We start from the raw sequence: 19,518 nt of genomic DNA on the forward strand, positions 1-19,518 counted from the left end.
GTGAGTCACTTTAAAAAAAAATGAGATTAGCGAATTCTACAGATTTTTGTACCAATCATTATTTCTTCCATATAATATATTCACATATCAGATACTATTCTACTCAAATAGAATATGCATTCATCTTAAAGCTTCTCAAGTAAAAATACAGGAATTATTTAAACAAAGACGATAGGTTCACAATCCTACGACGAACACCTTTTTAGAGACATGAAATCGTTCGAATCTCACAGTTGTGGAAAAAAGGTAACATTTGCATAATTTAAAACCAGAAAACAGAACAAACAAACCCTTCTAAATGACGCGTTAAATACATTCAAACAACATCATTATAATATGCGAGTAGCTGGCTCGCTTCGGGTGCGCTAGAAAAACTGTCATAAAAAGCATATCAGTCAGCTGTAGAGGACAATACGGCCACCGGGGCGCCATTCCCAATGAATGGGCTCTTAAGAAATTTGTTACGAAGATTTTGATGGGTGACAAGTCGCTTTGTCCCATTCGCGTCACGATACATATGTGCGGTGTATATTGTGGTTCCACTGGCGTTTACTGCGATGAATTTGCTCTGGGGTGACGGGGGATACTAAGCGGTAGTACTGCGTTTATTGTTTGTCATTATTCGATAGGCCGGGTGCTCCGGTGTCGCTGTTATGCGTGTAACTCAGAATTGAGTGGAAATTTATTGAGTCGAGGGCTGTTGACTCTTATGAAGTGATACCCCTGTCTTCTATTTAAAGTTATGTGCGTATTTTGGCAGTCAACCACCAACAATAAACGCTTTGGTTACATATTATTATGTAAGTTATTGAAACAGATTTTAACGTTTTATTTTTTTTATAAATATCTTGCTGTACTATGACATGTGTACTTTTTAAACGATTAGAGTTCCAACTGTGACAATTTTCATTCTTATATATAAATTGGAGTGAACGACCTCACAAGCGGCGCTGCAGGAGTTCTGAAATACTCACGATAAGGCTGTAAACATTATTATCTCAGGTTATGTCAACGGTAAAGGATTTAATTGAATAATATTGTTTATTTATCTCTTTCGCCGCTGTTTACCGCGGAAGTAAACTTGGGTTTTATTTAAATTTATGATATTATTATTGCTCATTTTGAAATAAGATACAATATTAAAAGACATATTTTTATATTTATTATGTATCACGACTCGCTTGAACTTTGGCCTTAGATACAGTTTTTCAACTTCTCACTGGTTTTCTTTAAAGTTTATTCGAATAAAAACGTTATGTTATCATTCCGAACATTCATTTTGGTTTCCGTAGCATGCTTTGACTGCCCTTAAGCAATGATATTCTTTAAAGTGATAATGATATGATCGTCTGGCTAGAATCATCCCGGCTAATCGGTGATAGAGTCCATTCTCAAGGGACTAGCCATCTGCACAGACTTAATGCACAAGCGTGTGTCCAAATATAACTCCCCTCTCATAATACAATGGGTTCCGTCGGGAAAGGCTTTTCGAGGATTGTTTACCAGTTTCCAGCCTTCGGGTTGCTACTGAGAATATCAAAACAGAACACAAATATCATATACACACATAATATTTTTACAGTTTTTTATATATAATGAACTCGCTTATGGCCTCCATGGCAAATTAGGTAACGGTTTCATGTTAGTCAATAAAATGCTTAATGGAAGCTGGTCTGAGCAGATAACACCCACTCATCATGCGAAAGTGTTACTACACGTGTAATACTTTATATTAGTGCGTTTCGACTTGAAGCGCGACTGTACCAGTATACTTGGAACAAGAAATATATTCCTTTACTATAGTATATGCCTCAGGAATTACGTTAACATAGCTATATTTGCTTGTCTGCCTTCAAATCTCTCATACAAAGTTATAGTTTAGTACAAAACAATATAACAGAAAAACAATAACTGTTCAGGGCGTACATGCCCCGACACTACAAACAAAAATAATATGAAAGTTATTTATCAATAGAAATAGTAACTTTCTCGTGTATCCAGAAAAAACAAACAAAACATAATATACCTCCTTGTATCACTAAATCCGCCCCAGGGAAGTTACCCATTAAACTTGAAATTTCCATATTTCCTTCCCTAGCGCCAGCTTATGAAATAAGCCGATGTAACTAAAACCTTATAAAATGATCCGTATTTCAGCTTTCTAGACAGTACTTTTGGCTATGCGTCAGGACAAATGAACTTATAAGTACAGATATCATATTAGTAATAAGTATGAAAAATCTTTTTTATATTATTTGTCTTTAGTATTATTTGTATTTGTATTTACCTTATTTATTCCAAGTGTAAAATATAATATATAGAAACAAAATAATCCAAAGTCATTCAAGCAATAAATCACATTGTCCCTCGAATGTTTTATTTGAGTCACGTTGCAAATATTTGACTAAATCAATTTGACCAACGTTTGATTATCCCCAAGCGGAGTAGGGTATAGTATTTATGCAACGCTTCTATTAGATTACGATCGCAACACCCCCTATAATCGAATAAACACCGCGCGCCTTCGTACACATGTCGTATTTACAATATTATTGTACTCGTATTATAAATGTTTTGTATTGTTAGACTAACAACTCACTGTAGCTTCGATCATAGCTACCATTTATAAAAATTGCACTTTTATATAACACGTACACTAGAATTCCGATCTCGTCTCTTTGTAATAATTTGAAATAATAATGTTCTCCAGAGCGATATCGGCCACGGCGGCCAATGTCAAGAGAGATTAGTCAACTGCGCTAGATATTATAGTGCACAAGTGTGTGCGCAAACACAGGAGCACTCTCTATTCTAGTTAGGCTCTCATAATGCGGTGGGATGACAATCCGACACGACCGGAAAGAGTTCAGGCGCAGGACCATCGGCTTTACGTGCTTTTCGAGGCATGGGAGTGTACACACTTCCAACTTCCAGACCCGGGTCTGCTACTGAGAATTTTCTGACAGAAAACCCCATTAACTTTTTATTGGCCCGACCTGGGAATTGAACCCAGGACCTCCGGGTCAGCGGCCTTACACCTAGCCACTAGACCAACGAGCCAGTCAAATACAACTACCTAATAACTATCTTTTGAAATAGTATAACTAACTTTTTATGTAACCTTAAAAGGTTATACGATAAACTAAGGGACTGCTTAGATAGATTATTTAATGGGATATTGTCGCTTCATATTGTAGTTCTCTACTGTTAACTTTCATGACTGACTAGAAGTTCTATACTAAATACTTCTTCCGAAGTTAGATGCCGCTTAAGATTCCTGAACAAATAAAACAAAAGACGATTCGACGACTATTACATTCGGAAACACTTCAGCTAAAATGAATCTTATTAAAAACACGTAATTATAAATGAAGATCATAGTTCGTCGTTTGATATTCAGAGTCATATAATTTTCAGACGGAGCACCGCACTTGTTGCGCGTGCGGCGAGCCTATAGCGGACCGCTTCCTTCTAGAAGTGGGCGGCGGTGCGTGGCACACGGGCTGTCTGCGCTGCTGCGTGTGCGCAGTACAGCTCGACAGACATCCCTCCTGCTTCCTGCGGGACAGACAGGTCTACTGCAAACAGGACTATGCCAAGTGAGTATAATTATATAAAGAGGTTGCTGAGCTTATTCTATTCTACAAAATGTATCAATATGAGAGTTTAAAGTCATATAATTATTGAAATAAGTATAGATGAGAACATCAATATTACTTACTCAACATACGACAAACAAATTGGCTAAATATACGTTGTAGGCTAAACAAAGATTCGATTTACATTCAATTATTATTTAGAAATACTTCAAACGAATTTATTTAATCCGACATTCTACTAATTCCTCCTATTAAAATCTTATATAAAAATCTTATAGTACTTGAGAATTTTTAGTACTTTATTTTGTTAATTATCTTTTAACTGTATTTATTTTACGATTTTAAAATTGGCTATTTTAGATTTAGCAACAACTTGTTTATCTAAAAATATATAGTTACTCAAACGAATTAATACTATATCGTAATAAACCTGTCTCACATAAATATCAAATAGATAGATTTACCCAAGAAGCTATTAACAAAAATTGCAGTAAAGATAATGGTAAATAAAAATCGAATCGTCTTAATAACTCAATCGTGTTCGCGTGAAGGCCACCACGACACGCGAAACCGATATGCGTGAACTCTCATAGCCAGAAATAGTTTCACCACATCGATTCCTTCACAATACTCTGCCTGCGTCCAATTAACCTTCGCCGTATTAGAAGTATTCAGTCAGCAAATTCCCGAGTCATCCACGCTCACGGTGTCATGTCGAGATGGTCATTGTTGCGACGTGGTTTGTTTTGTGTTGGCCGGGTTGTTCATGGTATGTGGTGGACCGCGGGGTGGGATGACCCCTGACCCTCACTGTGTGGCCATGATGATGCACTATGAGCCTTCAGCGATCGTGTATTATCGGTATTTATCTGTACGATACGAATAAAAATATACCCATTCGTATACTATGGTAGTTGTGTCTATTACAAGCAACGATGTTATCTTATAATGATGATCATTGTGATTGGATTAAGAGTCAAAATATTTAAATAAAATCGATTGATTTTAATTTTAAAGTTTCAATTTAACGAAAACTTTATTTCCCGCATTTATGATAAAGATCCCTTAGGAACGCTTGACTCAAAAAAAATATATCAGAATATGGATTAGAGAAATATATGTAAAGCAACAGGTGCGTGAGAATTCACTATCATGTTAAAAAAAACAAGGCCGATGTCCTGAGAGTGGTTTTATTGAAAATCTCCGCTCGAGTGTGGCACAACAAAGCGACGACGGGGAATGTTGCCAGCGTAAAAAAATACCCTGAGTGCGTCGTGACTTGCAACACTGAAGTTTTCATTTGTCATTTATTTTGATTGTGATAAGTCGATGCGACGTCGGACGATATATTTTAATCGGAACGGGGTCGGATATGCGAGGTTCCAACATCGGTGCTTGGTAGGTGACTCGACCACCCCGCATGCAATGTTTTAGAAAGAATGTCTTTGCCTTATAGTAAAAAGCCCTATAGATTTCATATAAAGAAATGAATCGTTTATTTTTTAGATTGGTAAGTTGATAGGTTTGTATTTCTAGAAAATAAATAACTTAATAATGTAAGAAAGGATTGTCCCCGTCATCTCCATAAATATTTTCAAACAGTGGAATTGTTTATTAGATCAAACATTGTTTTTAACAATTATATTTTATGACTATTCATTCTATGCGCATATCAAATCTATTGAATTTCTCTCATAAACGATAGCATGACTCGTTGTAGGTATCACAATCACAATGATAGGTCACCGCATGTCAAACTGTACTTCTTCACAACCCGGTATTCCGAGTATCACCGTGCAACCTTGACATTAAGTACGATGATGCCACGCTTGAGTAACTATTTATATTTTATTTACCATACTGTAATTATGGTCTTTGTTGATTCGAAGGCTTACTCGACCAATTTAAATGTTTCACGTCATTTTTCTCGAACGTCTCAACTAGCTTGAAATATTATTAACTTTTTTCGCCTTCAAAATCATATTCTCGCCGTCAACGTACAAAGCGCTCCCTGTCAAACAACAAAGAGTTATTTATGACAAAGTTTATTAGCGGTATACACCTATTTTAACCGAATTAATAAAACGGCAGAAGCCGGTCGCTTGTATATAATGAATGTTTATTCATTAGTAACTAGAGAGTGTAAGGTTCTGTTAATTTTGACAAATGTGTTTCTCAATAATAATCATGGGAACATAAATATTTGAGCAAATAAGCATAATAAATAAGAGGTCCACTTTATTGATGGTAATACGGACCTGTTGAAAGTTTGTTTGATTGGGCCAATATTTTATATTTTACTCGAGTATAATTTGGTTCGTTATATCTCCTATAGGAACGGAAATTGTTTCTAATCATCGCCATAGATTTTAAATCTTAACTAATAGGATAATTCAAAAGGACTTATATTGATGGCTTTGTAAAAACTTCAAAATGACTACGACGAATAATACTAAAATTCTCTGTTAACAATATGATTTTGATGAGTTCATTTAGTCGAAACGATTGTAGGTAAAAACAACATCAAAATTACTTACATTTATATTTCGTGTATCTCAGAAACGGCTCTCGACGATTTGGTTCAAATTTTGTATTTAGATAAGGTTTTGCTTTTTAACTTTATTAACGCAAGAAAAAAAAACACAATTTTTCACAAAAATGTATAAGATTTTGGAAATAAGAGTCAAAACACAGGTTTGAAACATGAAAATTCATGTTTATTTATTTATTTATTTGACAGTACAAAAATGCAAATACCAATTAAATTGACTACAAAAACAAAATATAATACATATTTTGCTTTCATGACATTTCCTTAAATTTTCAATAATGATTATGGTTGAATTGTAAAAAAACATTTTTAAACGCTGCTTTTAAACGTTAACTTTGTTAACGCACTTATAGCGATATGGTAGATACAGTTCATATACGAGAGCCATGTAAGTCTGAGATGGAAACGCGCCTCATGTCTTAGCATTCGTTTTTTGCTCCCACATAGAACATGTCCGTGTTTACACACGGGCAATCTGCCTCAACTCCAACTGTAAGAAACATATTCAACCAAGAAATCCTATGATTTTAAAAATTTATCTTTCAATACGTGTCACCTAGAAGTTATCCTACTAACTTAAAATTGAATCTCATTTTTAAAATCGTTAAAATCACATCGACACAGCGATCGTTAGTCGCTCAGAGCCGACGTATAAATAACGCCGCGTCCAGAGCTCGCATAACGAGTGGTGTTGGCTGTAAATCCGACGTCGCCGGCGGCTACTGCTGTAATTGCTTTCTGATATATCATATGTTTATTGTTTATTTAGCGCGCCTTTTTGTCAGGTAGCGCTCGCGCCTTTGTCTCTACATCCTGTCCGCCCAAAATGTGTACAAGTGTGTAATTGTCTTTATAATGACGTCACTTCTCTATTTCAATAGTAAACATAGCTTTGTGTTTTACAATGTAGTTCAACTGTACCTTTATAATTTCCAACAATACAAAAACAAAACACGCCTAGAACAATTTTTATTTACATTCGTTTCTTAATTACAGTACATTTGCACGTTAGGATCGATATTGAGAAAAACAGAGTATTCCAATAAGGCTAAGGTTCTATTATAAAAGAGGCTATGAAAGCAAGAGGCTCACGCGATGTTGCGCCCACACCGCACTCGGACCAAATGCAAGCACCATGTCTTATGTAAATGGGCCATGTCGCCCCTGAGTTTAATTAATCTCTAGTCGCATAAATAAACCCGCGTAATCGACTCCCCCTGAATATTAAACAATGCGCGGCGCCGGCGCAGTCATATTGGAAGTACGCGAATGTCCTTCGGAAGATTGGATCTTGTTCGAATTGTGTTCTTAAATGTTTTTCTTTTATTGTGCTATAATAACTATTCATATTTTAATATGAATAGTTTTTATTAAATATAATTTGATTAATATTATTTTCATTACAAATAATTATAGTTTTAAAATTGTACCGCGCACCAATAGTACGTTACATAAGATAAAAATTTAATTTTCGTTTTGTACTAAATACATTTATTTACCCAATTGTTAGTTTTGTTTTTGTTATTTAAAAACAAAAACGAATCGGACAAGTATCTTGAACCCATCTGATACTGGGATATTTGTATGTAAATATTAAATATATTATATATATATATATATATATATATATATATATACGATATATATATCAATTGACCGAAAGTCTAAACTAATGTAAAAAAAGAATGATTGATCCTATGACCGTTTGACAGCCTCTTTTTGTAAATCAATGATCAATTTTAAAAATTATTTGCAAAGCATTATTACAGCTTGAGTTAAGTAACTACAAAGCCCGCCCTTAAGTTTATCATAATGCCACCAATATAGAAAGAAACAAATAATGTAAAAGCTATTGTTCTTTGTAGTCGTTAATTAAAATTCTTGGACTATTACGCCCGAACTCGCCAGAACCGTTGACAAAATCCGGGGCAGCGGAGCCTCGGGCACGTTGTAAATCCTCACTCGTTGATTGCTTAACCCTCCCCGCTCGTCAGCCATCCCCACCCTACGTTTAAAAAGCCAGTGCGACCTTTGCTGGACGACATGATTTAAGTTATTTGTTTTAGAAACACCAACAAAAGATTCATTGGAATATTATGCATGTTGTTTTAACAGTTCCGTAGGCACTTTATGTTGATCGTCCACTGGCTTAATGCGTACAGCGCGATAATATACCAATGCACTCATTCTTCGAGCTTAATTTATATTGTACGTGGAAGCGAGCAAGCCACGTTCGACTGTTAAATTGGTCAGTGATGTTTATTACGTATCTATTGACTTGCTTCAAGGCAATATATATCAAGAAATCAAGTGGACAGTTGGACTTACCATAGGCACTGTTATATGCCGCGGGCTACGAACAGACGCACAAAGCACGCTAACAACTCGCTATGTGACTGATAGCTTTATATACGTAGCTTAATTGCTTTTCTGTTATTGAGTTATTACAGGCGAGCTTGCGTTTTTATTAATTGTTTTCTTATCACATAACGTTATCTTTATTTATTTAAATGTCAGTTGATAAAGCGCTCAAAGAACGAATAGGTCCAGGGTCTTGTCGCCATCTTCAGCCAAATTTTAAATTATTTATTTCAGGTGCTACTAAAAAGTCTCTGTAATTTAAATATGCATGTTTCAAAAAATACACATTAACATATAAAATATGCCTATACTTATTTTTATTTTATCTGATTAAGAGTAAAAAACTAGAAGTCCTCTTTGATCTGTGTTCAGATTTTATGTATGTTTTCAACATAGATGTTTTTGAATTAGGAACGCGTATAAAAAATTTGAGGACAAAAAATAAGATCCTGTGTTCGGGATAGTAAAATAATTTCTATATACAATCATTGACATAATATAATGATTTCGCGAATACGCAGCTAATTTAAAGCTTTTAATTATACACGACTATTTTTAGGAACCTGCAGTCCAATAAGAAACGCTTGAATTACATTTATTTTCAAATTTTCAAGTATTTAATTCGAGTCGTTTTGTACCGTTGTTTATTAAAATATCAATACCATTATTTTTTGTCTCCTCTGTTAGAATAATCGATTTCTTCGAGTATCTGATAGTGAGTATTAGCACAAAAAGGCTTTTTACATATTCGTTTTTCTTGTAACATAAAATATCATTTATTTATTTTTGTTTATAATTACAAAATAAATAAAAAGGTCATACTTCGTCTTATTATTTAAAGAGATCGAAATTATAATGTATATGGCAGCTTAAATACAAAACTGCTTGAGCGACGGAACTTCTAATATTAGGCAAAAAATGTACATGTTTTTGCAAAAAATTGCATTTTTTCAGGAAAGACTAGAAAAGAAGCTAAAATAAAAAGCAAAATTTTGTCAAAGTACAAATGTTTAGCCATATCGTTGAGAGTCGGTTCCGAGATGAGAATTGTTCATTTAATATAAGTACTAAAGTATAAAATTTATATCAAAATGGATTTTATTCAATGGATTCCGTTGTTTTTATTGTTTCAATGGTATTTAATAAAATTAGGAGCTCTGCGCGGCTTCATTCGCTCTAATCGATACTTCCGAGATGGCCTAGTGGTAAGAACGCGTGAATCTTAACCGATGATCGTGGGTTCAAACCCGGGCAAGCACCACTGAATTTTCATGTGCTTAATTTGTGTTTATAATTCATCTCGTGCTTAACGGTGAAGGAAAACATCGTGAGGAAACCTGCATGTGTCTAATTTCATTGGCATTCTGCCACATGTGTATTCTACCAACCCGCATTGGAGCAGCGTGGTGGAATAAGCTCCAAACCTTCTCCTCAAAAGGGAGAGGAGGCCTTAGCCCAGCAGTGGGACATTAACAGGCTGTTACTGTGTACTGATACTTCTCCGTCCCAGTAGGTCGTGCTAATATGTTCTATAAATTCTAATTCTAAATAAATGATCTATCAAATGTAAAAAGGTTAGTGCATACAAACAAGCTCTTTTGCTGTATAATATTAGTACATATACCTACATGTGAGTATATATAAGCATTAATTTATTTAATACTATTAGATTATATGAAAGAATTATCTTTGCTTCGTCTCTTAGTGGTCGTGTAACTAAAGACGGACTTGATCGTTTGAGGTCATACCATAAATTTGTTTTGTTGATATGAATGGTCCTAGGTATGTCCGGATCCGATAGATGGCGACGTAGTCATTTTTATCAAATGACTAAAACAGCCAATACTTTGCCAATCAATCAATACGTTGGCTCAGTGATGAAGAACAAAAACATAAACCCAATAGACGCTCTGATCCAGTTATTATTATTATTATTTTATTAAAATATTACGAATTATATACTTTGGTTTAAGTTCTACGATTATTTTTAACATCATAAAATAATATACAGAAATCATTTTATTCATACAAGCTTTAAGATCTCTAAAATTTATAAATCTCATCACATTTTTTATCCGCAAGTTACGGAACAAGTTGCAAAAAACATTAGAATATAATTAGGTAAGGTATTCATGTCACAATGTTAAAAAATGTTAACTAATCTAATAAAATTCTGTACTTTTTTATTACATATATTCATGACAAGCTTCTTGCCTGGTATTCTAAGCTTAATTAAATAAGAACGCTAAACTTGAATTTATAATGATGTTATGTGTGATGTTAAATATAATCAACAATATAATTTGTTTAGATAGATTAGTATCAAATTTACAAAGCCTCTAGACCAGTACTTACGTCGCAATGAAGACGAACTAAATTCTACAGCACTCGCTCTCGAGCATTCCCTATCTATAGATTAAACAGCGCCTGGACCACCCTAGGCATGCATGCATAGTCAACGTCCACTGTTTATCGGCTCGCTACGAGACATCTTCATTACCGGCGAGTGTTAAAACTTGTTAATCTGTCACTTCGTTAATTACTATGCGAGGGCCGCCTTTAATTGATTCAGCCGGCGACAAAATGTTAATAAGATGTGATAACGGTAGCGAGGAAATGCTCTCTGTCCGCCAACAGCGTTTTGAAATGCAAATCGCCTTTGAAACATTGCAGCGGATAAGTGATACGTATGGGAGCAATTAATATGTTACACGCGATTTTGCACTCTATAGAAACGTTTGTGTCCCGTAATAAGATTGCACTGTTCGCACGTTGCGTTCTGTTGTGGTAATGGAGTGTGTTATCGTGGTGTCTTCTATTGTCCGTTTACCCATCTAGGACTAGAACGATATTTCACTATCACGTTCAGTTCAAATTTCGAGGTGGAGACCGAAATAATATAATGACTAAAGGGATACGGCGTCCTACGTTATACGTCATTCAATGTCAATTTACGTGATATTACTTTTTAAAGAAAAATAATGAAGTCGTAGACATATAATAATGCGTGTAAGATAATTTTATACAATAAATTTTAATCAAACAAAATCATTCGATCTTATCAAAACGTGTGATGTGACTTTTAAATAAACATCTCTCAGTTGCTCCACCATAAATCCTTCAATTGGAAAGCTGTAATAAAACTATAAAAAGATTGTTAAGGCTGCTCCGCGTCTTACATTCATTTAGAGATTGTGCAAAACGTTATTTATCAACATTAAGTGTTTATATAATAAACTTTTTTATTTATGTTTTTCTTACAATTATACTTCTCACATACACTACAAGTATTTTTTATATATATAATATAATATATATAATAAAATAGATACTGAATAGCACTAATATTAATATTAATGAAGTATTAATTTTGAACAATGTTTAATTGGTTCATTAAAATTTTTAACTTGAATATCTTTAGTATAAAATATACATCTTTTTCTCTCTGAATCTTTTAAACCATTAAATGGATTTGAATACGGCTTTTATTATAATGCAGAGAATTAACAAAAATAATAAACCACTGTTTCGAAATTTAGATCCAGTAGTTTCTATTTCCCCCTATTACTCATAACTATACATATTGTAATAATCATATTTTTATATGAATTTTAGCATGTTTTAATACATTTACAGTATAATAATATATACTATATATAATAGATACCAGTAGGAATGTTTTGTCACTTATTCTGTTTGTGCTGTCTAATAAACAATACACATTGTTCAAGGAGCAATTCATATGTTTTTAAACATTTTAAATATAAATGACGTCACTTTGAAGCTGGGTCAGATCGCTTGTGAGGCTCCTCTAATATAATGTCCTCGGGACCGATTTCAGTCGCGGCGGCCAGTCTCAAGAGAGATTAGCCAACTGCACAAGACATATGAGATGACCTAGTGGTTAGAACGCGTGAATCTTAATCAATGATCATTGGTTTAAACCCTGGTGAGGAAACCTGCATGTGTCTAATTTCATTGAAATTATGCCACATGTGTATTCTACCAACCCGCATTGGAGCAGCGTGGTGGAATAAGCTCCGAATCTTCTTCTCAAAAGAGAGTGGAGGCCTTAGCTCAGCTGTGAGACTCTCTATTCCCTAACTTTCATAATCCGATGGGACGGCAATCCGTCACGACCCGAAAGAGTTCAGGCGCAGGAGCAACGGCTTTACGTGCCTTCCAGTTTCCAGAGTGTACACACTTCCAACTTCCAGACTCGGGGCTGTTACTGAGAATTTTCGACAGACAAACAATTACTTTTTATTGGTCCGATATGGGATTTTAACTCAGGACCTCCGGGTCTACGGCCCCGCCACAGACCAACGAGGTATATATATTATCCATATTGTAAGTTTAATTTCGTATTTTCAGCATTTGATGACTAATTCAATTTTTACTAAGTATAAATGCGAATACGCTTTCACAGCTATACTACTAAGCCGACTTTCATAAAATTTGCTGAAGCAAACTTGAACCCCAAAGAAGGGCTAGGCTACGTTTTATACTTAACACCTGCCCCTACTGCGTAACACGCTCGATGTTAGTAATATACAAATAAAATGTTTCATAATTGTATATTCATCATTAGATGAAAATATACAAATAGAGGCAACCAACGTAATATAGTTCACACGTACATATTTAATATTAATTCTTAAGCTACCTACTCGATCTTTTCGATAAAACATTAAACAGTAGCCCAACCTTACTGTGTTTATAAAGTAAAAAAATACATTTACGACATCGTACACCAAAAATGCACATTAAAAAAGAAAAAAAAAAGTAGAACAAACTTTTTAATTCACTCCGCTTTTATTTATTAGAATCGGTAAAATTATCTTCGTTCCGAATACTAAGCATTGATCGAAGGCAGGCAGATAACATTGATTCATAACCAATGATCCCGCAAAGTGACTTCTGGATACAAGAACGGACCAAGTGAAAAAAGAGTGACAAAAAGTAAAAAAAACAAAAGTGTTTTAATGTTCCGAATCGAGTGATATGATAGCGTGTTAATGTGTTTCACGTATACTTAATTAATTAAATATTAAGGCTCTGCGAAATGGTAATCAGCTGCCGTCGATAAGCGGCCGAGGGACAATCACAGGGGCCGCAAGATATATGACGCACCGAGCGGCGTTTGAGAGCCACAACTTTATCGTCATTTCGCTTTTGAGTCGATTTCATAATTAAAAATCTTAATAAAAATACGAATTATTTATTGTTTAGTTATAATATTTTATCAGTTACGTCGAGAGAATAAGGGATCGGATTCGGAAACCTTCGAAACCGTTGTGGAATTTGCGAAGCTATTGTAAGAAAAGACTTATAAAAAAAACTAATTTAAGATTCGATTTCTATTTGCATAGCTGAAATTAAGAAAAAGGTAATTGAATAAAAAGGTTTGTTAAACACATGTTCATTGTACCAGGATTGAGAATTAAAGACAGTCGAAGTTATTACGACGGATATGTAGATCGAAATTGATTATACTTCAATTAAGTCACGCAATGAGACCCATGATAATAAAGATACACGCATTTAATTCAAATTTTGTAACATTTAAATAACTCTCCGATAATTTTTACGATTAGTAAGCCACTATTTTACTTTTATCAAAGAACGATTTACTGCGATACCTGGAAGTACGCATCTCATTTCGATATATCTATTAGAGATAGATCTGTTTAAATTGCTTTCACCCTGCATATTTATGGAGACCGACAGTAAAAAGTGTAACTAAAATATTAAGTAGTGTATACAACCGTTACGAGACAGAGAATTATATAAGTGGTTAGAAGGCGAGAATTAATCGATGGATGTGCCGAATTTGTGTTTATAATTCATCTCGTGCTCGACAGTGAGACTAAAAATCTGCACGTAGTGGATGGAAACTGCCATGGGTATCCACAGACCCACAATGGAACAGCATGGTGATGTAAGCTTCAAACTTGTCCTCAAAAAGAAGATGCCACCAACACGTGATGGGACCTTTCCATACTGTTACTCTATGCCGTTTACAAATTGATTTTTAAACTCTTACATTAAAGGATTGAATATGTAATGCCGTGCAGGTGTGTTAGTGCTACTTTTTACTTGTTGCTGGTTTACCAATTACAAAGCCTTATAAACCAGTAATTTTATATCCTACTCGGATAAATGTTTGAAATTGGAAAACAGTTGGGGATATGTTTTTTTTTCTGTAATATAGTAAAGTGGATGGGCAAATATGTCATCTAATGATAAGTATTCACCACTGTCCATAGACATTATCGATGTAAGAATATCAACCATCCTTACATCGCTAATTAGCCATCAACCTTTTGGTACTAAGATGTTAGGGCCCTTGTGACTATAGTTACTGTGGCTTACTCACCCTTCACACCAGATTATAACATGTTTAACGCTGGTTGGCGGTTGAATATCTAATGATTTGGTACTACCTACCCAGACGGGCCTGTACAAGGCCCTACCACAAACTAAAATATTTAGTTTAGGTGTCACTTAAACTAATAATTTATTGCCTTTAAGGGTATTTTTGCAATTTGATTGGGTTTCATGGTATATGTATTTATTTTAAAAAAATTATATTACCTATTTGTTTCATCACACGAGTCTGGTTTCCAAAGTAACCTTAATAATAAAATTATAATAAAACAAACCAACCGAAATAGTTTTCTTTCAAAAGTAGCAAATGCATTATGCATAAAAAGTCATTTAATTGGATTTTTAATGAGAAGTCTTTAATTAAATTAACTGATTACCTGAAGTCGGTATCATAAAAGAAGTGACAGATTAATAAAATTGAAATGTACAGCTTTTATATTTAAACATCGATATTTTTAACGTGTATATTACTCGTACAATCAAAGTGCAGTTTTATTGTAGATAGTGCACAGTTGATTGAAAACATTAACCGAATTTGCAATTTGTTATTTAGAACCAAGTAACTTTTAGAAATCAATCATAATAATCTTATACCCATTACCTACTTTACTAATTCCTTATCCCTTATATGTTTGTTAAAGAATATATAGTAAGATAGGCTAAAACAATCAAGCGGGGCTACAGTAATCATCGTGTTTTTTTTAATATATGATAACGTAACATGTGATGTACTCATGACCGAATTCGGCCACGGAAGCCAATCTCAAGACAGATTAGATAACTACACAGGACATATTATAGTGCGTCAGTGTGTGCGCAAGCACAGATGCGCTTTCTATTCCCTCTCTCATGGGCGGCAATCCTACACGATCAGAAAGAGTTCGGGCGCAGGACCTTCGGCTTTATCTGCTTTTTTTTTTATAGAATAGGAAGGTGGACGAGCATATGGGCCCTTCAAACCGGAACACAACAATATCAAGTATTGCTGTTTTGCGGTAGAATACCTGATGAGTGGGTGGTACCTACCCAGACGAGCTTGCACAAAGCCCTACCACCAGCTTTCCGAGACACGAGAGTAGACACTTCCAACTTCTAGACTCTGGGCTGCTACTAAAATTCTTCGAATGAAAAAATCAATTACTTTTTACTGGCCCGACGGGGTTTTGAACCATTAGACCAACGAGCCAGTGTACTGCCGTATTATGTATAAGCTAAACACTAATTGCAGCTGCATTACTATATAACTAAGAAACTATTTATTATTTTCTTTCATAGGAAACTTAATAAAAAATAATATAAATAACGCTTTTTAACTGCCACACTATATTAAGAGTTTTTTAATAAATACATTTCATTTTTAAATATTTTTATTATATCATCTATATCATATCAACATTTAAAGATTATAAACTATCTAATAAGACGGTAAGTCTTTGTCCATCTTAACAAAACTAATTTATGCGGACGTTTATTATCATCATATTAGTATTTTATCCGTTAGCAGTCTAGGAGGCTAGGGTACATGTATGCCAATCTTAATGTTGTTCAGCCTTTGTTAAATATACGCAGATTCACGTGATGGGTTTATAGGCAATAGTACTAACGGGAATATAATGCTCTGAATACGCTTAGTGTTCATTAAATTTTTGACAATGTGTTTGACTCTGTTTACCGAGAAGTTAGAGTGTGGGCTTGTAACACGATAGTGCTTCATAAATCTTTTACTTATTTAGTTATATCTAACGGATTAAAAAAAATTAAATGTTGCTAGCATTATTGCCACCGTTCACGCGGTCACGATTTGTATAGTAACTATTTTTAATATTTATTTGTATTTATTTAAGGCTTTAATGTAAATAATTATGTTCTTCACTACACGTATATATTTAAAATCTTAATGTAAATTTAGTAATCGAATGAATTATTATTTTTGATTATTATTTATTACTCCTCATACAACTTATCACTTATTTATAACTAAGAGCTTTTCCAGACATTTTATTTTTAATGACTCAAGTAAATGACTCTTGCATTATTATTGATCATGCCTCTCTTTCGGGCTGTCTACGTCGGGTAGTTTTATATTATACACTTTAGTATTTCATTATACCCTAGATTTAATACTATACCTCACAGATTTTATTATTCTTCTTATTTTATGAGTCGCAGGTTAATATTGTTTTCTATGTTATATTTTATTACTTATTATATTTTTATTAAATATTTAAATATAAATTGGTATAGTCACAAAAAAGAGCCGAATGCGACTCTTTTTTGTTACTATACCAATTTATATTAATATTAATTTAAGAAGAATAATGAATTCTTCTTAATAAATCAAAATTTTCGATTCAACGGGGAAATGCTTTTAGCATTCTTGCTACCACTCCACGCGGTCACGGTTTTTTCAATAGTTATATTTAAAAAATATTAGATATTCATATGCTTTAAAAATAATGCGTTAATAAGTAGAAATGACTCAAACTAAATCATAAGTTAAGTGTTCGTCAGTAGTTTCATGGGCGAGTTATTCAATTCTCTGTGTGCGTCGGCAGAGACCGTCACATTACACTCATTTTCTTCATTTGTGTATGATTTTTTATTTGTTAAATTTAATTTAATTTTTGTTCTTCAATTTAAATTGCTTTAGGCCTTAGATTCAGAAGCAAATTAATTCAATGTATCTCTTATAGTTTATTCAGCATAACCCATGTTAGGAGCACTTTCCAAGAACTTCATTACAAAACAACCAATTAAATAAATGTATCAAAATCCTAAAACAAAACTGGAAACAATGCCTAAATAATATAGAAACTATTACAAAATATATTGTGTAGTTTAGAATAAGTTACCAAACAAAGATACGACAACGACGAAAACACTTCGTTTTGTAATAGTTAATTAAATATAATTGCTGTTCATATTTATTTTCTTCTCATGTAGAATACTGCAAAATGTATTATTGCCCAGCGAAAGTTCTTAATGTATCGTTGCAATTGCCACTGCGAATGTAAAATTATCTTATCTCAAGAGAACATCTATATTGTTGCGTAAATATAAAATTTTTATTCAACGTCCATCTTGTATGCTGTAAATGTTATTTTGTGTTTCGTTTTACTCTTTTAATTACGTCTACTTTTTAATGTGTCCATCAAGCAAAAATTACAATTGTGCAGGAGTTTCGGCGCCAAGTGCTCCAAATGCTGCCGTGGAATATCCTCATCTGACTGGGTGCGCAAGGCCCGGGAGCAAGTGTACCATTTGGCTTGCTTCGCCTGTGATGCTTGTGGTCGGCAGCTCTCCACTGGAGAACAGTTTGCCCTTCATGAGGACCGAGTGCTGTGCAAACCGCATTATTTAGAGACACTCGACGGAGGATCTATATCGTCAGATGGTAAACAAATTTTAAAATTTATTATATTCTCAATATTTGTGAAAAGCTAATAAGTAATAAGCCATTTTAGTCGTAAATTTCATCATTACTCGTATATGGAGTATATAAAAGTTCATAACTTGATCAAGTTCTAATCTCAACTTCAGATGGTTGTGACTCAGAAGGTTATCACAAGAGTAAGGCGAAACGAGTCAGAACCACATTTACAGAAGAGCAGCTGCAAGTATTACAAGCAAACTTTCAGCTGGACTCCAACCCAGATGGCCAAGACCTGGAGAGGATAGCACAAGTCACTGGATTAAGTAAAAGAGTCACGCAAGTGTGGTTCCAGAACAGTCGTGCTCGTCAGAAGAAGCACCAACACACGGGAAAAGGCAAACAAACTCAAGGTAAGGAATTTTTCAAACTTTACATCGAAGAAACCCTTGGTTTACATTTTGTAATTAGGTATTTCTTGCAAGCAATGCGCAGTGCGAAGATTTTTTGCGAATTTTACATGATCATGTGTAATGTATATATAAGTATGTAATGTAATATATTTTAAAAGTGTATCACCTAACTTTATATGTCCCTGTTGTTCACAGCGATGTCAAGAGATACAGATCCGGTGGGGTTTGGCCGGCCTATCAATCTCCACCTTACTTATTCCTTTCAGAACAAACCACCTTTTGTTCCAATAGGTATGGAGTCACATTATTATCTTTATAACAAATAATAAGACGCGGTGTTTAATGTAACGATATGATAGAAAGATATTAAAGTGTTCCTCTTTATCGATTTCAGATGGAACTTCTTTCACGGACTCTTCAATGGATGAACTATCAGAAGATTCATCGATCCATTGCATGCAGAGTGAAGTCTAGGGTACATGTAATGCCCCTACATCTTCTTGCCTATAGCTCTATCTTGTATACCTCTTGTAGATATTATTTAAATTACTTTTAATTTAAGTGTAGATTTTGTTCATATTAAAGATTATTTTAACTATTTTTTTATCAGTTTATATAGATTACAATTTTAAATATTGCATTTATAACTTATAAAACATATGGTTTCTTTTTCCAAGCCTGCAATTAACTGAAATTGATAAGTGTTTTTTTTATAAAAGGTTAAATCATAAATATATATACGTTTATAGTCTACACGTAACATAAAATTGATGTCTATTCAAGCTTAAGGGGATAAAAAGTGCAATTAGTTTTGAATATAAATTTCAAGCATTT

General features: G+C 34.0%; 1 protein-coding gene across 1 annotated transcript; it reads left to right on the forward strand.

Moving 5' to 3' along the window:
• Positions 1–210: 210 nt before the first annotated feature.
• On the forward strand, positions 211–19,215 carry LOC126780583 (LIM/homeobox protein Awh). Its single transcript, XM_050505180.1, has 6 exons — positions 211–246; positions 3,418–3,599; positions 18,078–18,295; positions 18,442–18,684; positions 18,880–18,975; positions 19,079–19,215. Exons 1-6 carry the CDS (start codon positions 211–213, stop codon positions 19,156–19,158), a joined length of 855 nt encoding a protein of 284 aa, XP_050361137.1. The 3' UTR covers positions 19,159–19,215.
• Positions 19,216–19,518: the final 303 nt, after the last annotated feature.

The sequence above is a fragment of the Nymphalis io genome, chromosome Z (genome assembly GCF_905147045.1).
Source record: "Nymphalis io chromosome Z, ilAglIoxx1.1, whole genome shotgun sequence".
NCBI lineage: Eukaryota > Metazoa > Arthropoda > Insecta > Lepidoptera > Nymphalidae > Nymphalis > Nymphalis io.

Bases quoted from the DNA above. Each gene is read 5' to 3' on its own strand.
- LOC126780583 (XM_050505180.1), top strand. From the start codon at position 211: ATGAAATCGTTCGAATCTCACAGTTGTGGAAAAAAG. The intron at 247-3,417 runs GTAACATTTGCA...TATAATTTTCAG, and splicing joins CTCACAGTTGTGGAAAAAAG to ACGGAGCACCGCACTTGTTG. The intron at 3,600-18,077 runs GTGAGTATAATT...ACAATTGTGCAG, and splicing joins TGCAAACAGGACTATGCCAA to GAGTTTCGGCGCCAAGTGCT.